Raw genomic sequence first — 21,982 nt, 5'->3', positions numbered from 1 at the left:
AAAGGATAGACTTTTAAATCGCTAAAGACATACATATTTTATTTTTAAGGATTGACTTTTGAGCCGTTTTGGCTTATGAACCTATGGCGAAATTTTGCGTCATGTCTCGCTCAAATGCAAAGCTCAAAGGGACCAAATACTCCAAAGCAGGAAGAGGCGGGGAAAGGGAAAAAAAAAAAGAAAAGAGAAAAGAAGAGAGAAGGAAAAACAAGCGGGCCGAGTTGTGAGTGACTGCGGTGCAGATTTTTTTCGCCAGCAAGGCCGAGTTCTTCGCTGAACCCCCAAAATCTCACAACCCACCTCCCCTCCGCCTCTCCCATCTACCCACCGGCGGGCGGCGGCGGCGACATGGAGGGTGGCGGCGAGGAGTTCGCGATCGGGGTGCTGATCTCCGTGAAGACCACCCTCGGCGAGGAGTTCGAAGGCCAGATCGTCTCCTTCGACCGCCCGACCAACCTCCTCGTCATTCATATCCTTTCCAAATCCCTCCCCATCCGGTTCTCTCCCCCCCCCCCCCCCCCCCCCATCTCAGTGCTCTGCTACTTTCGCTCCCCGTGTTGTTCGTGCTTTTTGCGGTTGTTTTTGTTTCCATGACGGGGTAGATCACAGGAAGGCGTGGGGAGGGCAGAGAGAGGTGAGCGGAGGAACGTGCGGGTGCTCAAGGCGAACTACATCCGGGAGTTCTCCGTGGTAGGCAAGGCCGACGACCCGCTCGACCCGGCCGGCTGCGTGCTCGACCTCGCCGCCATCCACGCCCGGGAGGAGGCCGCTCTCAGGTGCGTCACACTCCCATCTCGACCCTGTTCTACCACTGTGTGCTCCCTATCAGATGTGTTTCTCAGGCTGAAGCTGGAGTAATTAGATTGATCATACAATTCTTGATGACATGTGTTATATGGCATATTTTTCCAGATACTAATTACTGCAAATGTGAAATTCAGTTTTTTTTCCTGTGATAATCATCGAGCGACTTATGTCATAGCTGTCGCAACAGTGGACCTGACCTTTCTAGTTGGTAAAAGTGATATACTCCGTGTTATGTGGATATCCAGTCAGAATAAGTGATAGCAAGTGAACAAGGACACATAGGTGCTTGAAAACAGGAGGGGAGATAGAAGAAAGGCCATGCTATCTAGAACAGAATCACACTGTTTAAACTGTTATGAAGTTCTTGGTCGTTCATCAAAATATTAAGAGTCGAAATTGAATCTGTCAACAAGCAGCCCCCTCCCCACCCCCCAAAAGAAAACCTGTCTTGGTTCACAGATTATAATAGCTTAGATTTTGTATTTGAGTTGGAGATTTATAGTTTGTTGCCTTCTGGCTTTCCATCAAGAACTGTAGCTACTCTGGTCATTGGACAAAGAAGCAAAAGACATGTGTGCAATGCAATTTAAAATTCCGGGATATGGGCTATTAGGGCTATTATGGATTTCAAGAGAGCATTGAAGACTGTAAAACTTGGTTTGACAGTGTGTACTTTCGCTTCTTCAAGACTGTAGTGCACCCTGTAGAATTACAGACATGCAATATTGCAACAGCCAACCTGTTAAATTGCTTATGTATCAGCTCTGAGCTCATGCTATTAACTTATTTTAGAAACCAGGTTTCAAAACTGGCTTGTCATGGTTTGGTTTCTTCAAGCATAAACTGTAATCTAAATGTTTTCTTTTGCTTCTACGCTTTTATGAATTGTTAGGGATTAAATATGATTTTTTATAGGAATTAAGTATACCTTTTTCAAGTTTAAAATTTATGATATATTTTAAATATTTTTTGCACTTGGTATTTGGCTAGTGAACTCAGAAAAATGTTTGCTTTATCTACTAAAAAGATAATTTCGAGATCTTCTGCTGTTTACTTATAATAGGTGATTTTTGCATCGACACTGAATGTTAAGTTACTATTTTGGGGGTATTTATGTTTTGATGGAAGCACAGTACATGGGGATATTATAGTTTGTTGGCTGGTTAGTGTAGTTATAGTGAAAATTGCTCGACAACTGATGTTATTGACTAATGATGTATGTGGCATAGCCAATATATATCATGACATTGGTTTATTTTGTTTGGTCTGTATCTCTGTGACACTGGTTTGGTTGTTAAGTGTTAGCATATGGCTGGTTATAACTTTTCATTTTGTCATAGATTTCTCAGTCCTGTCCCTATTCACCTATGTGGTGTTTAATGGTTTCAAATATCTTATACTCTACATTTTGCATCAAGCTTGTCCTTACTAACAAGCTGAGAATTAGCTCACACACTTTCATGTTCTGGCTCATGTGCAGACAAGCTGAGATTGAAGCCGAGAGAATTGGTGTTGGTGTCACCCCAGAAGCTCAAAGCATATTTGATGCATTGTCCAAGACGTGAGTAACCTTTCATATCTTGTTCTGAGAGATTCACATCTCCGCACATGCTACTATCATATACTCATAGTGTTCCTATTGGATACATACTCCAAAAGTATATTTTTAACTCAACCTTGTTTCATTGACAACTCTGTATTTCACAAGGACAAGCATGTGATTTCCGCATACTATGAATACGCCTCACGCCTTTAGTCTTTTGCTTATTTGCTGCTCTAAAAGCTGGAGGAATGTCCTTACATTAAATGCTATTCATGCCTGTGCCTTTTTTGCATGGGTTCTTTTGAGAATTAATCTTATTTTAATTTGAAGCTGCTTCCAGGTGTGGTAGAATGGTCTCTTCACGAATTGATACTTTGTTTTGACTGGGTTCTGTTAGGTGATTATTGTCACCATTTCGAAATTTATTTTCTGTTTGTTTTGGAGAAAATAAAACCCATGTGAGTTTGACATGTCAGTTCTGTTTATTATTTTCCGATTCGTCAGATCTTGGTTGTGCCATTGTACAATTTGCTCCTGCTTTTAGTTAAAGAATACAACACAGTGATATTTTCTGTACCTAAGGCAAGCAGACGCTGGCTTCATGTTTTTCACAGCAGTAAATTTTCTTTCTTTTTGTTTGATTTTATTCTGTTAGTGTCAAATTGTTTTCTGTCAATGTGGCTTACTCTAATTTGTTCGCAACAAATTGCTTTTGACAAATCTTGTAAAGCTTCTCTACATCATGGAACTATGTTATATGTTTTGCCAGTTTTCCACCTGTTGTCCTCGCGTGTTGCATTATTAGCACAACTTTTTGGTATATATGTGAAAATGTAATGAAACACTGTTTTTTTTAAACGTAAATTTGTATGCATATAACAAGTTATATTCTTCTCAGGCTTCCAGTTCAGTGGGACAAGACTGACATTGTTGTAATGAAGGAGGTTCGTGTATGCAATCCATACCTGCCTGAAAATGTCAGTGGAGGAACATCTGCTGCAAATGAACGGGTTAAGAAAGTGGTAATGCATCGATGCTTGTGAACCATATTTGTACTAATAATATAAACTACTGCCTCTGTCCCAGAATATCATAAGAAGTTTTAGAGTTAGACACGGTTATTAAGAAAGTAGGTAGAAGTGAGTGGTGGAGGGTTGTGATTGGATGAGTAGTGGAGGTAGGTGGAAAAAGTGAATAGTGGAGGGTTGTGATTGGTTGGGAAGAGCATGTTGGTGAAGTTGTTATATTTTGGGACAAATCCTAAGGTCTAAAAGTTGTTATATTTTGGGACGGAGGGAGTAGTAAAATGGCTAATCATTATGTATCTCATCTTTTCTTTTTGGGGTGTGTCTTGCAGCTTGACTTTGAAAGGAAAAGGCTACATGTGCGTGTACCTGGCCAATTCTAACTTATTCGGCTGCTTTTCACCTGAACTCCCCCTTTGTACTCTACTTTAAGGGCTGAATCATCAATAGATTTTTCTAAAATTTGTTTCTGCAAAATCCATGCCATAAACTATCTCATCAGCTAGCTAAATCTGTATCCTGTTATAGATATCTCATCAGCTAGCTAAATCTGTATCCTGTTATAGATGTGCCCTTCGAATAAATTGTCATGCTGATGTTAATTCAGCTGCTGGTTGTAAGAGGGCTTTGATTGAGGCAAACTTAGAAAGTAAAATTTGATTGATGGCATTGAAAGAAGGTGAGTTATAGATAACAAAGGAAAGATGGGGAGCTACAATGGAAAATGCTTCATTGAACTTATGTATTTTGTGTGAGATTTGTAACTCCAGTTTTTTTTTCTTATACTTCTTGGGGAAACTTGTACTTCATGGGTAATCGGGGTAACCTTTTTATTTCTGACTGCAGAATTAATATAGGGAGAATGGAGGCATTTTCTAGACCACAGGAACTGAAACTTAAATTGTCCAATCCTGTACTATGCTGTATCTTTAATTTTTTTGTTCAGGTTAAGAAGTTGCTCATCTGTTGTCGCGTTCAGTCTGATTTGTGATATAATGCATAGAGAATTGTTGATACCAGTCCACTGGCGTATATATTCTATACATGTTCTCACATAATTCCTTGGTGTGACTGAAGAATGTGTTTACCATGGCAAAAATAGGCTCTCATTCTTATGCTGGATATTCTGGAGTCACACTGTTGCATGGGAATGGATCTTCGCTGTCATACTGTGGAAACGTTGTTATTATACCTGATTTGTTTTGCTCAAACATTGTTGTAAGAACGAGTTTTTTTTTCTCTGACATTAATTGATTTATACAGCACATGAGTATTGCTAGCCTTTTCTGAACAGAGTATAAGGCCTGGTTTAGTTCCTAAATTTTTTTCCCCGAAAACATCACATCGAATCTCTAGACACAGCATTAAATATAAATAAAAACAAAAATTAATTGCACAGTTTACATGGAAATTACAAGTCGAATCTTTTTAGTATAATTAGTTCATGATTAACCATAAATGTTACAATGTTAATGACGGTTTAATTAGGCTTAAAAGATTCGTCTTGCGGTTCTTAGACGAGTTATGAAATTAATTTTTTCATTCGTGTCCAGAAATTTATTTTGATATCCGGTCATTTGATGTGATAATTTTTTTTTCTTTTCGCGATCTAAACAGGGCCTCAGTAGATCGATAAGGGAATCTCAGGCTTTATCACATGTTGCTGTTGACTAGCAGATCGGGCCTGGCCAGCTGGAAAGCCCAGCTCGTCCTATCATTAGCCCAGCACCACACGGCATAGGTACTGCATCCACTAGTACTGGTGTTTTCTTTGGAACAAATGTTACACTGGACGTTTTGTCTGCACGTACCGGCGCAGTACTAGTACGGAGTAGTACATTAAATTGGCTCGATGTGTTTTTACTCCTACCCGCACGGTGGTTTTCCATGCAGGGTAAAATTAGTCAACTCATAATCATAAATGTGGAAAGTATAGCGTGAGAGCCATTAATATGTGCATTTATTTCTCCAAGTCCCATTCACTTTCATGTTTGCTGCAGCATCTGCTCTCGCTCGCTTCTCTTGTACTCGTTCGAGGGCGAGAGCTCCACATGCCAATTTGCCAGCCAGCTGCCTCATTGGTCGTCTCAAACAAACAAATCCCCAGGCTTCACACGAATTCTCGCATGGTCGAGATCTCCATGCAATCCAATCTTTCTAATTTAATGCGGCCGTGTGGTACTTAAACATGAGTGCTTCTAGTTCTAAAATGCCATCTGATCTGATAATAAATTTATTGGAGTTACTTGGATCCCTTGATCACGCACGGTCAGGTGCCCCCTACCAAAACTACACTTTTGCTTAATGCTTATGGTAGGCGACGACTACTCCGGCGGCCAAGAGCCCAAGAAGCCAAGAGTACAAGAATGAGGCCCCCTTTGATTCAAATAAAATTCATAAGAATTTTAAAGGATTTCATTTCTATAGGAATTTTTTCTACAAAGCCCTTTAAATCAAAGGAATGAACCCTATGGAATCCTATAAAATTCCTATGGAATATCTCTTCCTATATAAGTTTTGGAGGAATTTTAACAAGAGGTAGATCCTTTGAGTCTTTATCTCTCATTAAATTTCTATGTTTTTTCTGTGGTCCAATCAAACGATCGTTCCTATGTTTTTTCTGTGTTTTGCAATACTCTGTTTTACACTTACATTCCTATCAGAATCCTATGTTTTTTCTATTCCTCCGTTTTTTCATTCCTGTGATTCACCATTGCGAATTTCACGTACGATCTGTATGTTCTGTGAACCCGTGACTAATCATTCTCACCGAAAAATGGCGAAATAACCAAGTCCCGGCGAAAAAAAGCAAAGCACTGTAGCGGTGAGAGAAAACAACCAAGTAACACAATGATAGGGAATAGTACGGCGACGCAACTTTGCGTACAGGTCGAAAGCATACTTGCCTCCTCTTTTCACCTCTCTTCCCTTGGAACGAGACACGGGAAAGCGCGAAAAAAAATAGAGTATACTCCCATCCATTTTCCATTCTCGCTCCTCTGCCCTACCCCAATGCCCCATACTACTATGCCACAATAATACTAATGCTAGTACTACTCACATGGAGTAGCCACATTTCTCTCCTATAGCCTGATTGAAGAAACTTAAAAATTTTAAAATTTTTAAGTTTCAACTGATTAGTAGCCGCTCCGAGAATCTGAAAAAGCTTCATTTCTTAGCTTTTGGCTTGTGATTTGTTTTCTGATTTTACAATTATAGCTTTTCAGAATGTAAAAAAATTAAACTGTTTAAGAAAGCTTCCGATTCTGAGATAAGCTGTACCAGCTAAAACTTCTGAAACATGCCTCTTAGTCTCCCCTCCTGTCCCAACGGAAAAGAAGGTACTACCTCCGTTCCAAAAAAAGACAAACCCTGGTTTCCGTGTCCAACGTTGACCATCCGTTTTATTTGAAAAAATTATAAAAAAATTAAAAAGACAAGTCACGCATAAAATATTATTCATGTTTTATCATCTAACAACAATAAAAATACAAATTATAAAAAAATTTCAAAGTTGGACACGAAAACCTAGGGTTTGGCTTTTTTTTTTTTTTGACCTAGGGAGTACTCACTTCTTTAGGTACGGAGAGAGTACTGCTAAAGAGAGACGAGAGTCCCACTCATCTCTTCACTGTGAGAACCACTGTGCTACGCCATCGTACTCGTAGGAGTGATCTGCAATAAGAAATCTTTTTCTTCACGCACAATCCATGACCAACTCGTCCTTTCCCTACTGCCCAAACTCAAAACCTACAAATGCACAGCAAACCATGCTGCGCAAAACGGCACCGTACCAAAAAGCTCAGGCGAATCAAATCCACACCACAACCCCCCTGAATCAAATGTGAATTATCCCAACCTTCCCTTTACCCGCAAAATTTGACGCGCTGAGAGAGAGAGAGAGAGAGAGAGAGAGATGAGACTGGGGAGATTCGCACAGCTCGAACACGCACACACGCAAAACAACACGGGCATAAATGCGGTTTTGGAGCGCTGTGGGGTGTGCGTGAACTGTCCTCCCACAAGGCGAAGAGAGAAGGGGAAAAAAAAAAGAGAGAAGAAAAACGATGCGTGGTGTGGTGCGGTGGTGGGGGTGAGAAGAGAACAAAACAACCGCTCCCTGCTGCGCCCCTCCTGCCACCCGCTGCGGCAAGCGCTTTTTTGACCGCTTCTGCCGTCTCCCTCCTCACACGGCACCCGGCTCGCGTCTCTCCTCCCCCCTACTACTCTGATCCACCGGGTAGTACTAGACGCGCTACTACTGCCGCTGTACTGCTCTGCCACCACTTCTCCACTCCACTCCACTCTCCTCTACTACCACCGCCGCTCTCGTCTCGTCTCGTCTCGACTCGACTCGCATTGCGCCTGTGCTGTGCTGTGGTGGTGGCCGCGCGGGGGGCGAGATGGCCGGAGGAGGTGGGGGAGGGGGAGGGGCGGCGCCGGCGCCGAAGCACGACGAGCTGACGCCGCACCCCGTCAAGGACCAGCTCCCCGGCGTCTCCTACTGCATCACCAGCCCTCCTCCGTGGCGTGAGAACCAAACCCCCTCCCTGCCCAATTTTTTCTCCGCACGCTTCCCCCCCCGCTCTTGTCGGGGTTTATCGTTCGCTCTCTGTTTCCGGTTGGTCGATCGCGATAGCGATGGTTCTCCGCTTCCTCGCGTCGTTTTCGCGAGGCTCCTGCTTCCTCGCGTCGGTGGTGGTGGTTTGCGTGCTTGCGTTTACTACTACGCGGGGGTGCTTCGTTGCTGCGCTTGAGTTGTTGCTGTTGTTGTTTTTGCGAGGGAGTTGATAGATCTGCTCGAGCTTTCCTCATTAGGAACTTGATACGCTTTCTTAAAAGCGATTTGCCTTTTCGTTTTGTTCTCCCGGCTATTTAATAACACCTCGCATTAGTTTATTTAGTGATGCTGAAAAGGTTTGACTCGTTTGATTCTAGTCGCGGGTACCAACCATGAACGGATCAACCCACCAGATGGGACCTAGAATTGTTGGAAAGCGTTGTAGGAACCGGGGTTTTGGTGCCAGTTTGATGCTCATTCTTCAGACTGATTCCGATTCTCTCGATCATGTTTCGCTGTTGCCTCGATTTATATCAATGTCAGCGTGATGGAGACTTGTGTGGATGGAATATTCAAGAATCCAGTAATACTATGGAATTTTGTTGGGTAATTTCAGTTCTATTAAATTTTGCTTTGACTTGCTCCAGTGTTTTCACATGCACCGTGCTCTTTTTTTGTTAAGTACTAGTACTACATATTGTTGCTATCCATAGTTGGCGTGTTATATGTAGTGGAATTCGCATGTACTTTCTTGATAGTTACTAGTTCCAGACGATACTATCCATATCGAAAAATCGTTGTCGCTTTGAGTTCCATTCGTTCTCATGTTTTTTTAACAGAGATTTTATCTCTTTGTGCATGATTTCACGTATTTATTAGATAAGTCCCTGTCACGTTTTTCTTTTGAATTTGTATTCCCAAGGCATGAGGCATGAACTTGAACGAACAACACTCGCAAGAGTTCTAAAGGATGAAACTCATCTGCACTGTATGATGTAATCGTTAGTTTTGATATTTTTTGATCTTTCTTCAAAATTGGCTTATTGTCTTCTTATATTACGTTACTTTTTCTTTTTCGAAACTACATACGTTACGGTTAACTACAGCATTTTTATATGTTGCCAAGTATGGCTTCTTCCCCTATCTGCTATCCCACTATAAAAGTTGTTTGTTATACATTTCCACCTTATGCTGTTTATAACATTTGTATGGTTTTAGTTAGAAACTTGGTTCTGAAGTATTTTGTTGTATGCAATTTTTTAAAATGCAGCTGAGGCCATTCTTCTTGGTTTCCAACATTATCTGGTTATGCTGGGAACTACAGTTATCATACCAACTGCACTCGTTCCGCAGATGGGAGGAAACAATGTGAGATTACACATTTACCTGTTTGTGTTTCTTTTGACTTGAGCCATCAATCAAGACTAACAGTATTTCTTACTGTGTTAGGAGGACAAGGCTGTTGTTATCCAAACATTGCTGTTTGTGGCTGGGATTAACACCCTTTTGCAGAGTTTCTTTGGAACCAGATTACCTGCGGTGATTGGTGGATCATACACATTTGTTGTACCAACCATCTCAATCATCCTTGCTGGTCGTTATGCCAACGAACCAAATCCACACACAGTATGTTAAAAATCAGTAGCTACTTACTTTCAGATATTGTTTTTGTGTTTCTTGACCTGATGGATCACCTATTTTTATGTGAAGAAATTCCTCCGAATCATGCGTGGAACACAAGGTGCATTGATTGTGGCTTCTGCTCTACAAATCATATTTGGTTTCAGTGGCCTTTGGCGTAATGTTGCAAGGTACTGAGGTGAACCATTGGTAATTGGCATTGTTTTTTCTCTTAATCAAGTAGCTGCTTCAGAGGTACTCACAAGAAATGATCTTGCAGAAAAAAATATCTTGTTTTCAGTCTCATTACTATGTACTGGATTTCTTTCAGGTATCTGAGTCCATTGTCAGCTGCTCCACTGGTGATGCTAGTCGGCTTTGGACTTTATGAGCTTGGTTTTCCCTCGGTAAAGTATTGTGTTTCCACTCAAGACTCCATATTTGTTTAAAATATTGTATTGCTCATCTTAGACTAACTGCTCAGGTTGCCAAGTGTGTTGAGATTGGTCTTCCAGAACTTATCCTCCTGGTGATCTTCGCAATGGTACGCATTTATTTCCATCATGTAGTTGCCACCTTCTTCACCTAGCATCGCTGTGCTCCAACTTTCCTTTTTCCTTTTTATTGTTTCATTTTTGCAGTACCTGCCTCATGCTATACACATGATGAAGTCTATCTTCGACCGTTTTGCTGTTCTGTTCACTATTCCTATAGTGTGGCTCTATGCATATCTGCTCACAGTTGGAGGCGCGTACAGGAATGCACCACCAAAGACCCAGTTTCATTGCCGAACTGACCGTTCTGGAATAATTGGTGGTGCTCCTTGGTAATATTTTTGAAAAATATGACTGTTCCATTGGTGCCACTCTCGTTGTAAAAGTAACATGACCGCTTCCTATCTTCTGTACAACTACAATGACAGGATAAGAGTTCCCTATCCCTTTCAATGGGGTGCTCCAACTTTTGATGCTGGTGAAGCTTTTGCAATGATGGCTGCTTCATTTGTTGCTCTGGTGGAGGTATGGCCCCATGCTCTTGGGAAAATCAAATAATACTTCAGCACTTCATTTCAATCTGAGGATTCTGAAGTAATGAGTTATGAACTCCTGAACTATTATTTTTGTAGTCTACTGGTGCTTTCATTGCTGTTTCAAGGTATGCTAGTGCCACACCTCTCCCACCCTCTGTACTTAGCCGTGGAATTGGTTGGCAGGTAAATGCTTATCCACCATGTTCCAAGTTTGTCTTGATAATTTGCAAATCTGGAGTCAACTTGAAGCATATATAATTCATCTTGCTGTAGGGCATTGGCATTTTGTTGGATGGGCTATTTGGGACTGGAAATGGTTCTTCTGTATCAGTGTAAGCATTAGAATGGGTACCTCGTGGGGGAATGGATCTTTATGTTCATCTTGGTACAGCTTCCATTCTCATTAGAATACATCTAATTTCATTTGATACAACCATTCTTTTCCTTACCTGTAGTGAAAATGCTGGATTGCTAGCTTTGACACGTGTTGGTAGCCGAAGAGTGGTGCAGATATCAGCTGGTTTCATGATATTCTTCTCTATTCTGGGTAAGTATGTTACCTGCGAATCTTATAATTTTTTTTTGGAAATCTAGTAGGTCATCGGAGATGGATGTTCTAGGTATGTACTAAAATAAATTAACAGCGTATCCACTAAAGCTTCCAAATTATTAATCTTATGTAAGTGTTGCATGGATTAGTTATACTAACAGTAGTATTTGGATAGGGGGATCTTCCCTTCAGTTTTCCTGGGCTGTTAGTATATGTGGTGTCTTAACTCAAGAAAACATCTGAGAACTGTGCTTGAATATGATCAAAGGTTGATGCTTAAAGATATTGACTATTTTTTGAAATTCCAAGGCAAACTTATTACAAACATGTTTTCCAAGGATGGACACATCATAACACCAAACCAGTCTACTGAATAAACTGAACTAAGATAATCCAGCATATTATCCCTAAGTTATAATGCTCATTTTATTTCACTGTTTAACATTTAGTACAACCATTACTGTGCTAACTCTCTCTTTTACCCTTTGCTATAGCTTCTGTTGTATTGAATGTTCAGCCATCAATTATTATGCATTTCTAAATTCTAATTTAAGAATGACTTTAGCACATACCTGTCGACGATGCCTGGATTCTCATTTTAGAAGACAAAAGTGTTTCTGTAACTATATGATTTTGGGATATTAGAGCTGATTCGGTTGCATAACTGTGATATGGTCAGATTATGTTAGATTCAAAAGAAACAAATATAGGATGAAAAGTAAGCTTCTAATTCATGCAATACAGCTAAAAGTAGCTTAAATCTCTTTTGCATCCACACGATTTTTTTACCACTGTCTTATTCAAAGCGCATAGCATTATGCATAGCAAATAATTTGGCTATGATCATTTTATTAAGCACATTTATGTTGTACTAATAATGCTTTTCTTTTACTCAGGAAAATTTGGAGCTGTCTTTGCATCAATACCTCCGCCGATCTTTGCAGCTCTCTATTGTATCTTCTTTGCATATGTCGGTAGGTGGAAGGGAATGATTCAGGCTACTTATGTTTGCACTTCTCTTTTCACTTGTAGTCTGCACTACAAGATAGTTTTATGTTTTTATTAAAGATGTGTTGTACGTTGTCAACAGGTTCTGCTGGGGTTGGTTTCCTTCAGTTCTGCAATCTCAATAGTTTCAGGACCAAGTTCATCCTCGGGTTCTCAGTTTTTATGGGCCTTTCTGTTCCTCAGTACTTCAACGAGTACACATCTGTTGCTGGTTATGGTCCTGTTCATACACACTCAAGATGGGTAAGTAACATCATGATCTTTAGTATATTTTCTGTAAAAGTAATAGTCTTGCTTTTGAGTTATTAATCACTTGATTCATTAACTTGTACAGTTCAATGACATCGTGAATGTCATATTCTCGTCAAAGGCATTCGTTGCTGGCTTTGTTGCATATTTGCTGGACAACACGATTCACAGGCATGATAGTTCTGTCAGAAAAGATCGAGGACACCATTGGTGGGATAAATTCCGATCATACAGGACTGACACAAGAAGCGAGGAGTTCTATTCCCTGCCGTTCAACCTGAACAAGTTCTTCCCATCAGTATGAGCATACCGTGGCTAATGCAAGAGTAGGTTACTGTGTACTGTCTGTCCCTTATGAACAGGTTCCCTGGAAGTGGCAAACTGTTGGCCTGAATTCTCTAGGTATGTGGAAATCGTAGACCTTTAAACAAAAGGGAATCCTGTGGTATGAACAAAAAAATATTGGTGGAATTATGGCACGGATGTATATTTTAACCTATCTGGGGGCAATAGTAGGAAATTTTGGCTACTCATTTGCACATGAAAATGGCTCTTGATTCTTACATCATGTGGGCTATCTCACCTAGAAAGGAGTTGAATGGATTGACAACGCCATTTTAATACTACCTCTATTTTTTTTTGTTTGACGTTGGATGTCAAATAAAGAAAAATGGAGGAAGTATCATTGTATGATCATACCAGTGAAGCTAAAATCTGTATGTAGGCTTTAGTATACAATGGAATGGTATCTTTATTGTGGTTGGTACTTCTTGTGCTCTGTTAGCAATGGATTCCGATATGACCTATTCCTGTGGAGTTGTTGACAGAACGTAGCCGTAGCTGGTAATTTTACTAGTGCAGCAACTGCAGTACATTTCAGATGCTTACTCCCCGTGTACTGCTTGATGAAAATTACATTTCAGATGCTTACTCCCCGTGTACTGCTTGATGAAAATTTTCTTAATTATTTCTTCTCGATTATGCTAGCACTCTGTAGATGTAGATTATATACTCCTGAGTTATTACTCGTGGTTCGTTTTCTAGGTCTACCTAAAGGTAAAATGTTCAGATTGTGGTTTCGCCCGCTCAGAACTACTATGCGTGTCCTGATGTCCGACGTGTGGATAAGACCTGTTCATTGACAACATTCTCTTGTTTGTACCGATTCATGGCTTGCTCTCCAATGATCCATCCGTGACCCTATAGCGGTATATCCCGCATGTGCTTGTATATTATTGCATCTATGATTTCTAGAGATTAGATTATGTTCTCAACATTCTTTGATCTGGTTGTTAAGGTTGGCCCCGGCTATTTTGCCATGTTATGCCATGAACACGAAGAGAACTGTTGCAGATTTGTCATGGCCTGTTGTTCTTTTGATACCCTCCGATAGTCAAATGCGTGATGCATCGGAATGTCTTTTCATCGTTTGATGGATGGGAAGTATCTACCTCCGTTTGCTGTGTATCTTGCCCACTGATCAGAACGAGAGAGATTTTCGCGGAAACGAAACAAGATAGGAATTGGAGTTTGATAAAGAAATGGTACTTCCCATGTGAAATCATGTGGACTGCCCTTGTCAGTTTATCGCGCCAAATCTTTGTGCCATACGACCATATCACACATGGACTACTAGTACTTCACAAATATGCAAAGATCTTCAGCTGAGCCGCCTCCATCTGATAGCAATAGCCTAAAACGATCGCCTTCAGCGAAGGAAGAAATTTCGTCATGTTACTCCCAGAATTTTGCGTTCCCGTCTTTCTGACGCACGCAACCAAGGAGGAAACCGGCAAATCTACAGGAAACAGCAAGCAGATGGGGGCTAACCGAGAGAGGATGATGCAGCGATGCTAATCGATCGGCCATTTGGGGTGTGGTCACGGCTCACGACAGTCGTTGGACCACCAACACCCACGGCGATCATTGCTTTGCTTCCGTCCACCGTTCGACAGATAGGAGGCGTTCTCACGGCCCTGAAACCTGACAAAACCGCCGCCCCAGATGCTGCCAACGCCGATCGGCACTGCACGGACACGGGCTCGGCAGTCGGCACCACCACTGACACAAACGCACTACCATCAAGCAGAAAAGGCGATGATGATGAGGGTCACAGCCTCACAGTCACAGGGTTTATTAGCACTGATGAACAGATAAATGACACTTGGTGCCAGTACTGAATTACTATTGCTAGTGAGGAGGATACAGATTAATAATGGTATTCTCTCCATCTCAAAATAAACAAACAAAATATAATCTATCTGTATTCGTGATGTTATGATATGTGATATTCAATACTAGTAAGTTTAATTTTTACACTACAAGTTTGCCCAGTTGCGAACGTATGGTCCCTGGTCGAGCTACTGCAATTTATTTTTCTGGCATGGTTTTGGGCCTCTAGTCCAAGATTAGTTCAGTCAAAGAAATGGAAAATTTATAACAGATAGAAGTATATACAAGCCTTGTCTGAATAAATGTATGGCTCAGGTGCATGTGCTGTAAATGTGCACGCATTATTGCCGAAATGATTCGAGTGGGCCTGGCCTTCGTTGGCCCATGCATTTGCCGCAATCGCATTATCAATTGCATCGCAGAGCCAACAACACGATCGCCAAATCTCCCACTTGCGCTCCATGGCAAGCAACGCACCGAAGGCAACAAACATATGTGCTTCATCGTTTCACCGTTTCGCTATCCTGTTCAACTGTTCCATCCGTGCACAAAGAGCTAATGACACAAAAAAGTCAGAAACATTGTCAAACTAGCCACGCAATTGCACACGATTTACGGGCTGCCCGGTCGATGTGCAGTTGTGCGTGAGCACACTGACAGCGATGCGGTCCTCGCCTGTGCGCATCTCAGCATCACAGGAAACAAACATACACTATGCTGCCTCTGTTGCAAGATCGCAACTTGCAAAGGAAGATGTCCCTGCGTAACATGCCATCACCATGTCGTACACATGGGCATAGCAAACCCCAATACCCCATCCTATGTTTCCTGAATCCTGACTGGTGCAGTCAGCTCTCGGATATGTCACTGACGATGGTGGCCAACTCGGTTTTTGGCCCACCTGTCAGTCAACTGGTCGATGTGTGACGCATCCAAAACGGCAGCAGCAGCAGTAGCTTCCGTCCCTTAAAAAGACAAACAGTAGTAGATGTGAGACATTCTAGTACTACGAAGCTAAACATATATGCTTGGAGTGTACTCCCTCCGTTCCAAAAAAAAAACAAACCCTGGTTTTTCGTGTCCAACGTTTGATCGTACGTCTTATTTAAAAAAAATATGAAAAAAATTAAAAAGATAAGTCACGCATAAAATATTAATCATGTTTTATCATCTAACAACAATGAAAATACTAATTATAAAAAGATTTCATATAAGACGGACAGTCAAACGTTGGACACGGAAATTTAGGGTTTGTCTTTTTAAGAACAGAGGGAGTATGTAATTAATGGGTGGCAATTTAGTCTTTGATTGATGGTCCTCGACACTCCATGTTAGTATTATTTTTTTTCTTTTTAAGTGTGGTTTTGTATGTTCAGCTGTATGTGTTATGTAGAGGTTAGAGGTGTTCTCAGGATAACTGTACCACTTTGATGTAATTGACTAAGTTTAATAAAAGCTTTTATTATTGAAAAATATAATCGAGTATATCTTAAATTTATAGTATAAGAATATGTTACATTCTGTTCTAGAACTTTTTTTCCCTTGACGGAAGTAGTACGGAGGAAGACGGCATGGGCCTGAGGGTGTGCGAGAAGGCAGCCTCTCGCACGAAGCAGAGCACATGGCCTCATTAAATTCATCAGCACTTGGGTCGTCGAAACAGCCCTGTGGGATTACGTGACACTCGATCTTGACATCACGCCGCAAGATACTGACGTTTAACTTGCCTTGATAACTGCGTTGCCGTTGTTGAGTGTTGACCCTCACCATGTAATCAGGATGAAGATCAGCGCAAAAATGGAGTGGCCCTAATTGACTAAACATCGTGAGATCGATGCTTATCGGTTCCCCTGGCCCATGACACCTATAATCTCATTCGGAACTTCATATTTTGATAGACTGCAAACACCTCAGCTAAACTCTGTTTTTAAAACAGGCCTGTTCGCTTATTCTCTCCCTCTTCCATGAGAAGCATTTAGGATACAATTAAAATACTAAATTGGACTAGCTTGTTTTCAGGATGTTGCTGGTTGGACGGTAACCAGAAGACATTGTCGTCGCAAATCATAAGGTAGTCTATTCCATTATCAGCAAACCGCAGAGTGCAGAACCAAAAAAAAAATACTGAAGACCAAGCCATGATCACAGAACTGTGATAGAAGCAGTATTTTGGGCCATGATATGTGCCATCCATCATGGAACTTCTCTGTGACGTTTGTAAACAAAATTAACGAAGGAGCCTCGAAGACGTCATGGAACTAGACTGCATTTTGCATCGCATATTATACTAGTACATATTGTAAGTTTGTAACATTTTGGTGCCCGATGTAAATGGCAAAGCCTTTCCCTTTTTAATTAATTCTTCCATAGCTAGTTAGGTAGTGGTCGCCAATTGACATGTGGACCAGAATATTTGGCTACCGGACAAGAGCTGACTTCACTTAATCCATGCATGTGTTCGTGTTGCTCCTGAGCTAATTCTAGTAGCATCTTTCAGAGGACTAAAAATCCAGTTACGTAAAAGAAAAGATTGTGTGGCCGGCTCTATCTTTGGCATGCATTAGATGTATACAAAAACAAAAAAAATGGAAGATTCTCTTACAGATGAATACGCCCAAAGTTCTCTACTAGTGGCACTGCTAGAATACAACGTTTTGGCACAAGTTTGGCAGCTCTTCGCAACTTCACCATACAAAACTTCACAATTGTTCGCCAAATCCTTAGCCCCGTTACCAGCATGGGTTGAGTTAGCTACACCAGTGAATCGATCCAAACGTACGTACATAGGACAGCGACCCCCACTCAAAACTCTCAATGCAAAAAACGGTAGAAAAAGAAAAGGAATCGGAAGCAAGCCGCACGGGTGAAGCTAGCCCGAAAGGGCATAGTAGCAGTAGTAGTAGTAGGCTGATGGCTCGGTCGGTTTGGCTTGGCTTTTCATGGTCCAAACCGCACGACGAACCCGCGAAAGCGACCGGCGCCGATGGCCGATGCGACACGCACGGGTGTGTTCCCATCTCCGCACTGTGCACCACACTGTTCGTTTACGCGGCCACAACGTCAGAAAGGCAGAGCTTCCCGTTCCCGACGAGTACAAACAACCGCCCCGGAACATGTACGTGCCAACCCCCGCGTTCACGTGCGCGTCGCTCCACGGAAAAACGGTGGCCCCCTCGCGCCTCGCACGGGAAAACGACCGATCCCCCCCCCCCCCCCCCCCCCCCCGCGCGCGCCGCGCCCGGGCGGGTTGGCCTCCTGCTCGTAATCCGCACCGCGCACGCTCGCTCGCTCGCGTTAGCTGCTCGTAGCCTCGTAGCTCTGCCCATGCGCTGGCTGTTACGTACTCCCTCCTTCAAAAAATAAATAAATAAATAAATCCTGTTTTCCGTATCCAACGTTTGACCGTCCTTCTTATTTAAAAAAATTATAAAAAAATAAAAAGACAAGTCACACATAAAATATTAATCATGTTTTATCATCTAACAACAATAAAAATACGAATTATAAAAAAAATTCATATAAGACGGACAGTCAAAGTTAAACACGGAAACTTAGGGTTTGCCTCTTTTTTTTTTTTTGAAACGGAGGGAGTAGGGATAAAAACGTATCGGAAATTTTTCGGTTATCAAACTTGTTTTTGGAAAAAAAAGGGAAAGTGTTCGTTGTTGAGTTGTTATCATATTCAATAATATGAGGTTTTCTATTTCTATTCCAGTTAAGAAAAGTATGAAAATGAAAATAAAAACATTAAAATTATTTTCGTCTATTTTTTAACCATTTTGACCCCAGGTAGGTGGTGGGTTGCCGCTACTCTGTGATGCACTTGATGGTGCAGAAGTAAGAGTTGTGTGATTTCAACTTCGAGATCCCGTGTTTAATTTCTAACACATAATTTCTTTAAATTGTTTGGAGGGACCTCCCCTCTTTAAATTTCTTTTTTTTTTTCTGCCGCGACTCGCAGGTCACGACCACATATAGGAGCAGGCGGCGCGTTTGAGCGGTAGGTGCGCCGAAGACAGCAGCGGGGGAGGAGGTGGATACATACAGGATACGTGTTGGTCAAGTCCACTCTCCATATATACCACTACACCACCTCGTCGCTCGGGCAGTTGCTGCTGCAGCGCTGCTCACTGTGCCGTGTCCACCTCGCGCGCGCCTCCCTCCCGTTCCCGTATAGCGGTGGGGGCTCGGCTAGCTAACCGTGTGTGATCGAGCGTTGCGGGGGGGAGAGGATGGGGAATTGCCAGGCGGCGGAGGCGGCGGCGGTGGTGATCCAGCACCCGGGCGGGCGCGTGGAGCGGCTGTGCTGGTCGACCAGCGCCGCGGAGGTGATGCGCGCCAACCCGGGGCACTACATCGCGCTCGTCACGCTCCGCGTCGCCGAGGAGCGCCAGGACGGCGACGGCGGCGCGCGCCGCACCGTGCGCCTCACCCGCGTCAAGCTCCTCAAGCCCAAGGAGACCCTCCTCCTCGGCCACGCCTACCGCCTCATCACCACCCACGGTATGCGTATACATCACTCACTCGCCCTTTAATCTCCTTCTTCCTTCGCTTCGGTTAATTCTTCGTGCGACTAAACCGAATGCATTTGTTGTGATTTTTGTTGCAGAGGTGACCAAGGCGGTGCAGGCGAGGAAGGAGGAGAAGGTGAGGAAGGCGCAGCAGCAGCTGGAGGAGTCGAGGCAGAAGCTGCAGAGCAAGGCACGCGCCGCCGCTTCGGCGGCGGCGGAGGCGGATGAGGCCGCGGAGGAGAACGACAACGACAGCGACAACTTCGACGACGAGGCGGCGTTGGATGCGAGTCTTGATCAGGTGGGTTTACATGGATCAGAGTGGTAGTAACCTGTCCTGCTTTAATCCAACCACTTTTTGTTCGATGCTCCCATGCACGTCCGTGGCATGATTGATACATGCTCCTACTACTTCTTTAAGGCTGTGTTCGCATGCACCTTTTCCCATCACCTTCCCCTCGTTTTCCGCGTGCACACTTTTCAAACTGCTAAACGGTGTATTTTTTATAAAAAGTTTCTATTCAAAAGTTGCTTAAAAAAATCAAATTAATTTCTTTTTTTAAAAAATAGTTAATACTTAATTAATCACGCGTTAATGGATTGTTCCGTTTTCCGTGCGCAGAAGTTGGGTTCCCTCCCCCATCCGAACTCAGCCTAAATTGTCTCTCTCAGATGCTGTAGTTAGTTGTTCCTCGCGATCACCGTGTCCTTCCATGATTCTCTATCTCCTTTTAACTTCTGTCTATCTGACTTTATCATCCAAAAGAAGTGTTCTTTTTTTTTTGGTTTTGGGATTTCCATTTAAGATTTTTGCAACCGCTGAATCTCCCTAGTAATCACGGAAATCAAGAGTCCTCGTCTTAATGAGCCCAGTTGAGAATACAGTACTACCTATTCCCAACCTCCAAGTGACATGCATTCAATAAGATTATAAGGTTGTGGCCCTATGGGGCCAACTGGTTTTAATAGTTGGTTTCTCTAAATTTAGTGAGTGGAGTAGCAACTAGTGTCAGGTTTCCAGGACCATATTGCGAGATTCTTTACCACTTCTGAGACCGCGGCAACATGCAAAGGTTCCATCTTTTCTGATTACTCTACTGTTTACCCACCTGATTGCAGTTGGCGCGTCAGGACAGCAACCGGAGCTCCAGCGCGCGGCACCGGCAATGGCGGCCTTCGCTGCACAGCATCGACGAAACGACGGGGAGCTGATGCCCTGCCAATGGCGTCAAGCATAGAACACGATCATACGATGGTTAATCGTCGAGCGGTGAATCTGTATTTTTCGGTGTTTCACCCGGCCTTGATTAGCTTTGCAAAGGTTGGCGCGTTTGCACACTGTGAAGTTGAGTTTGACACCTCAGGATGACAGGGCTGCTCGGGAAACTCTGGCCCTGATGAATCCGTGTAAATTTTCAGGCTTTGATGGGGCCTTGTTGTGAGGTTGCTCGTTTTTTCTTTCTTGATACATTTGCACCTGGAATCAGAACAATGTTGCTCCAGAAAAAAAGAGAAAAAAAAAGCCAGAAAAACTCTGTACTTGATGCTCTCCTACAAATGGGAATCGAGCGCATTTCATGATCATAGTTTTTTAAGGATGTTAATCTGTTTATACAAGTATAATTCTTGATGCCAAATTTCGCAATCATAAGCTCAGTGCCCAGTGACAGATGCCGAGATGCACCTGCAGATGGTGGAATCAGCATCATCAGAGCATTCGGAGGTTGGAAACTCATCATGCTGATTCGCGTCGGCGATTGCCTATTGGGATATCAAACATTTGTTTAAGCTGTTCGTGATGTCCTAACAGGACAAGTGGTAAATGTCTCAAATCAAGATGCCCACAAGCCAAGGCCAACATTACCTACCACTCTACCAGGCTGAGTTATGCATTGACGCAGTAGACCAGTTGTTTGTTTTCACATGCATGCCTCAGAAGAACACATGAGCTGACAGTCTCACTGTCCCACTGTATATTAACGGCAAGCCACTTGTTACGGAAGGATATAGGTAGTCTTCTGGCTCTCTGCTAGCACCAGCTCGCAGAAATTAAATACTGTCAGCTACTAACCACTTGTTAATGCAGCTAATTAGCCCCAACTTCTAGAGCGAGTGAGTGCCTGATGGCTGGTGCTTACCAGTTACCAGCCACCACAGGACATCCCAGCCATTGCACGCTGCGGCCCCTCGCCGGCTCAGTGCCTCTACTTTAATTTGCAGTGTTGCTCCTGCAGTAACACTGTACAAAAGCACCAAAATGTATCTCCTCGGCACTTCATCCTCCAGGATTCAATTCGGCCGCGAACAAAAATGATGGATGACGAAACATGAACGACTGGTACTATTTGGCATGTTTCCTTCATCTTATCATCTTGGTATGGACGTCCCAGGCCAGGCTTCAGGGCCCTTGTGCTGGTGGACATGGCAAAAGCTTGCCCGGCACGTGCAGTCCCTGACATCAGATGAGCGGCACTTTTGATTTTCAGTTAAAGCCACGGAACAAACATCAGCCGTAGCTCGAGAATCAGAGGAATTTGGATGATCCTTATCCATGGAATTTGGATGGCATCACGGCACATCTGCAGTGTACTTGGGCCCTGTTTAAAAGATTAGCCCAGAGCTAATTTTGAGAGCTAATATTTAGTCATGAATTGGTAGGCTAAACATTAGCCTAGGGTGGTACGTTTGGATCCATAGGCTAATTCAAGGCTAAAAGGTAGAGAAATAGTAGAAAGAGAGGAGAGAGAAGGAGATAGAGCTGCCTTTTGATGGTCCCCACACATAATTAGCCTCATTAGCACCCCTTGAAGGGGCTAATGTTTTGAGGGGGGCTAATTCACATTAGCTCAAAATTAGCCCACCTGTTTGGATCCTTGAGGGCTAATTTGAGGCTAAAAGTTGAGGGC

General features: G+C 42.8%; 3 protein-coding genes across 3 annotated transcripts; all 3 read left to right on the top strand.

The window, feature by feature from the left end:
• The first annotated feature begins 171 nt into the window (after nt 1–171).
• Nucleotides 172–4,116, top strand: LOC127764525 (uncharacterized). Its single transcript, XM_052289413.1, has 5 exons — nt 172–470; nt 609–776; nt 2,288–2,368; nt 3,249–3,372; nt 3,708–4,116. The coding sequence occupies exons 1-5, from the start codon at nt 349–351 to the stop codon at nt 3,756–3,758; spliced, it is 546 nt and encodes a 181-aa protein (XP_052145373.1). The 5' UTR covers nt 172–348; the 3' UTR covers nt 3,759–4,116.
• A 3,426-nt stretch (nt 4,117–7,542) lies between these two features.
• On the top strand, nt 7,543–12,922 carry LOC127763385 (nucleobase-ascorbate transporter 6-like). The gene is made up of 14 exons (XM_052288070.1): nt 7,543–7,905; nt 9,207–9,304; nt 9,386–9,562; nt 9,647–9,747; nt 9,888–9,963; nt 10,041–10,100; nt 10,198–10,382; nt 10,479–10,575; nt 10,683–10,769; nt 10,860–10,918; nt 11,042–11,133; nt 12,033–12,110; nt 12,227–12,387; nt 12,479–12,922. The coding sequence occupies exons 1-14, from the start codon at nt 7,779–7,781 to the stop codon at nt 12,695–12,697; spliced, it is 1,617 nt and encodes a 538-aa protein (XP_052144030.1). The 5' UTR covers nt 7,543–7,778; the 3' UTR covers nt 12,698–12,922.
• A 5,667-nt stretch (nt 12,923–18,589) lies between these two features.
• Nucleotides 18,590–20,693, top strand: LOC127761718 (uncharacterized). The gene is made up of 3 exons (XM_052286047.1): nt 18,590–19,068; nt 19,175–19,377; nt 20,196–20,693. Exons 1-3 carry the CDS (start codon nt 18,798–18,800, stop codon nt 20,286–20,288), a joined length of 567 nt encoding a protein of 188 aa, XP_052142007.1. The 5' UTR covers nt 18,590–18,797; the 3' UTR covers nt 20,289–20,693.
• The last annotated feature ends 1,289 nt before the right edge of the window (nt 20,694–21,982 follow it).

Source organism: Oryza glaberrima, chromosome 2, assembly GCF_000147395.1.
Source record: "Oryza glaberrima chromosome 2, OglaRS2, whole genome shotgun sequence".
Lineage (NCBI taxonomy): Eukaryota > Viridiplantae > Streptophyta > Magnoliopsida > Poales > Poaceae > Oryza > Oryza glaberrima.
This window is presented reverse-complemented; position numbering and strand designations above follow the sequence as displayed.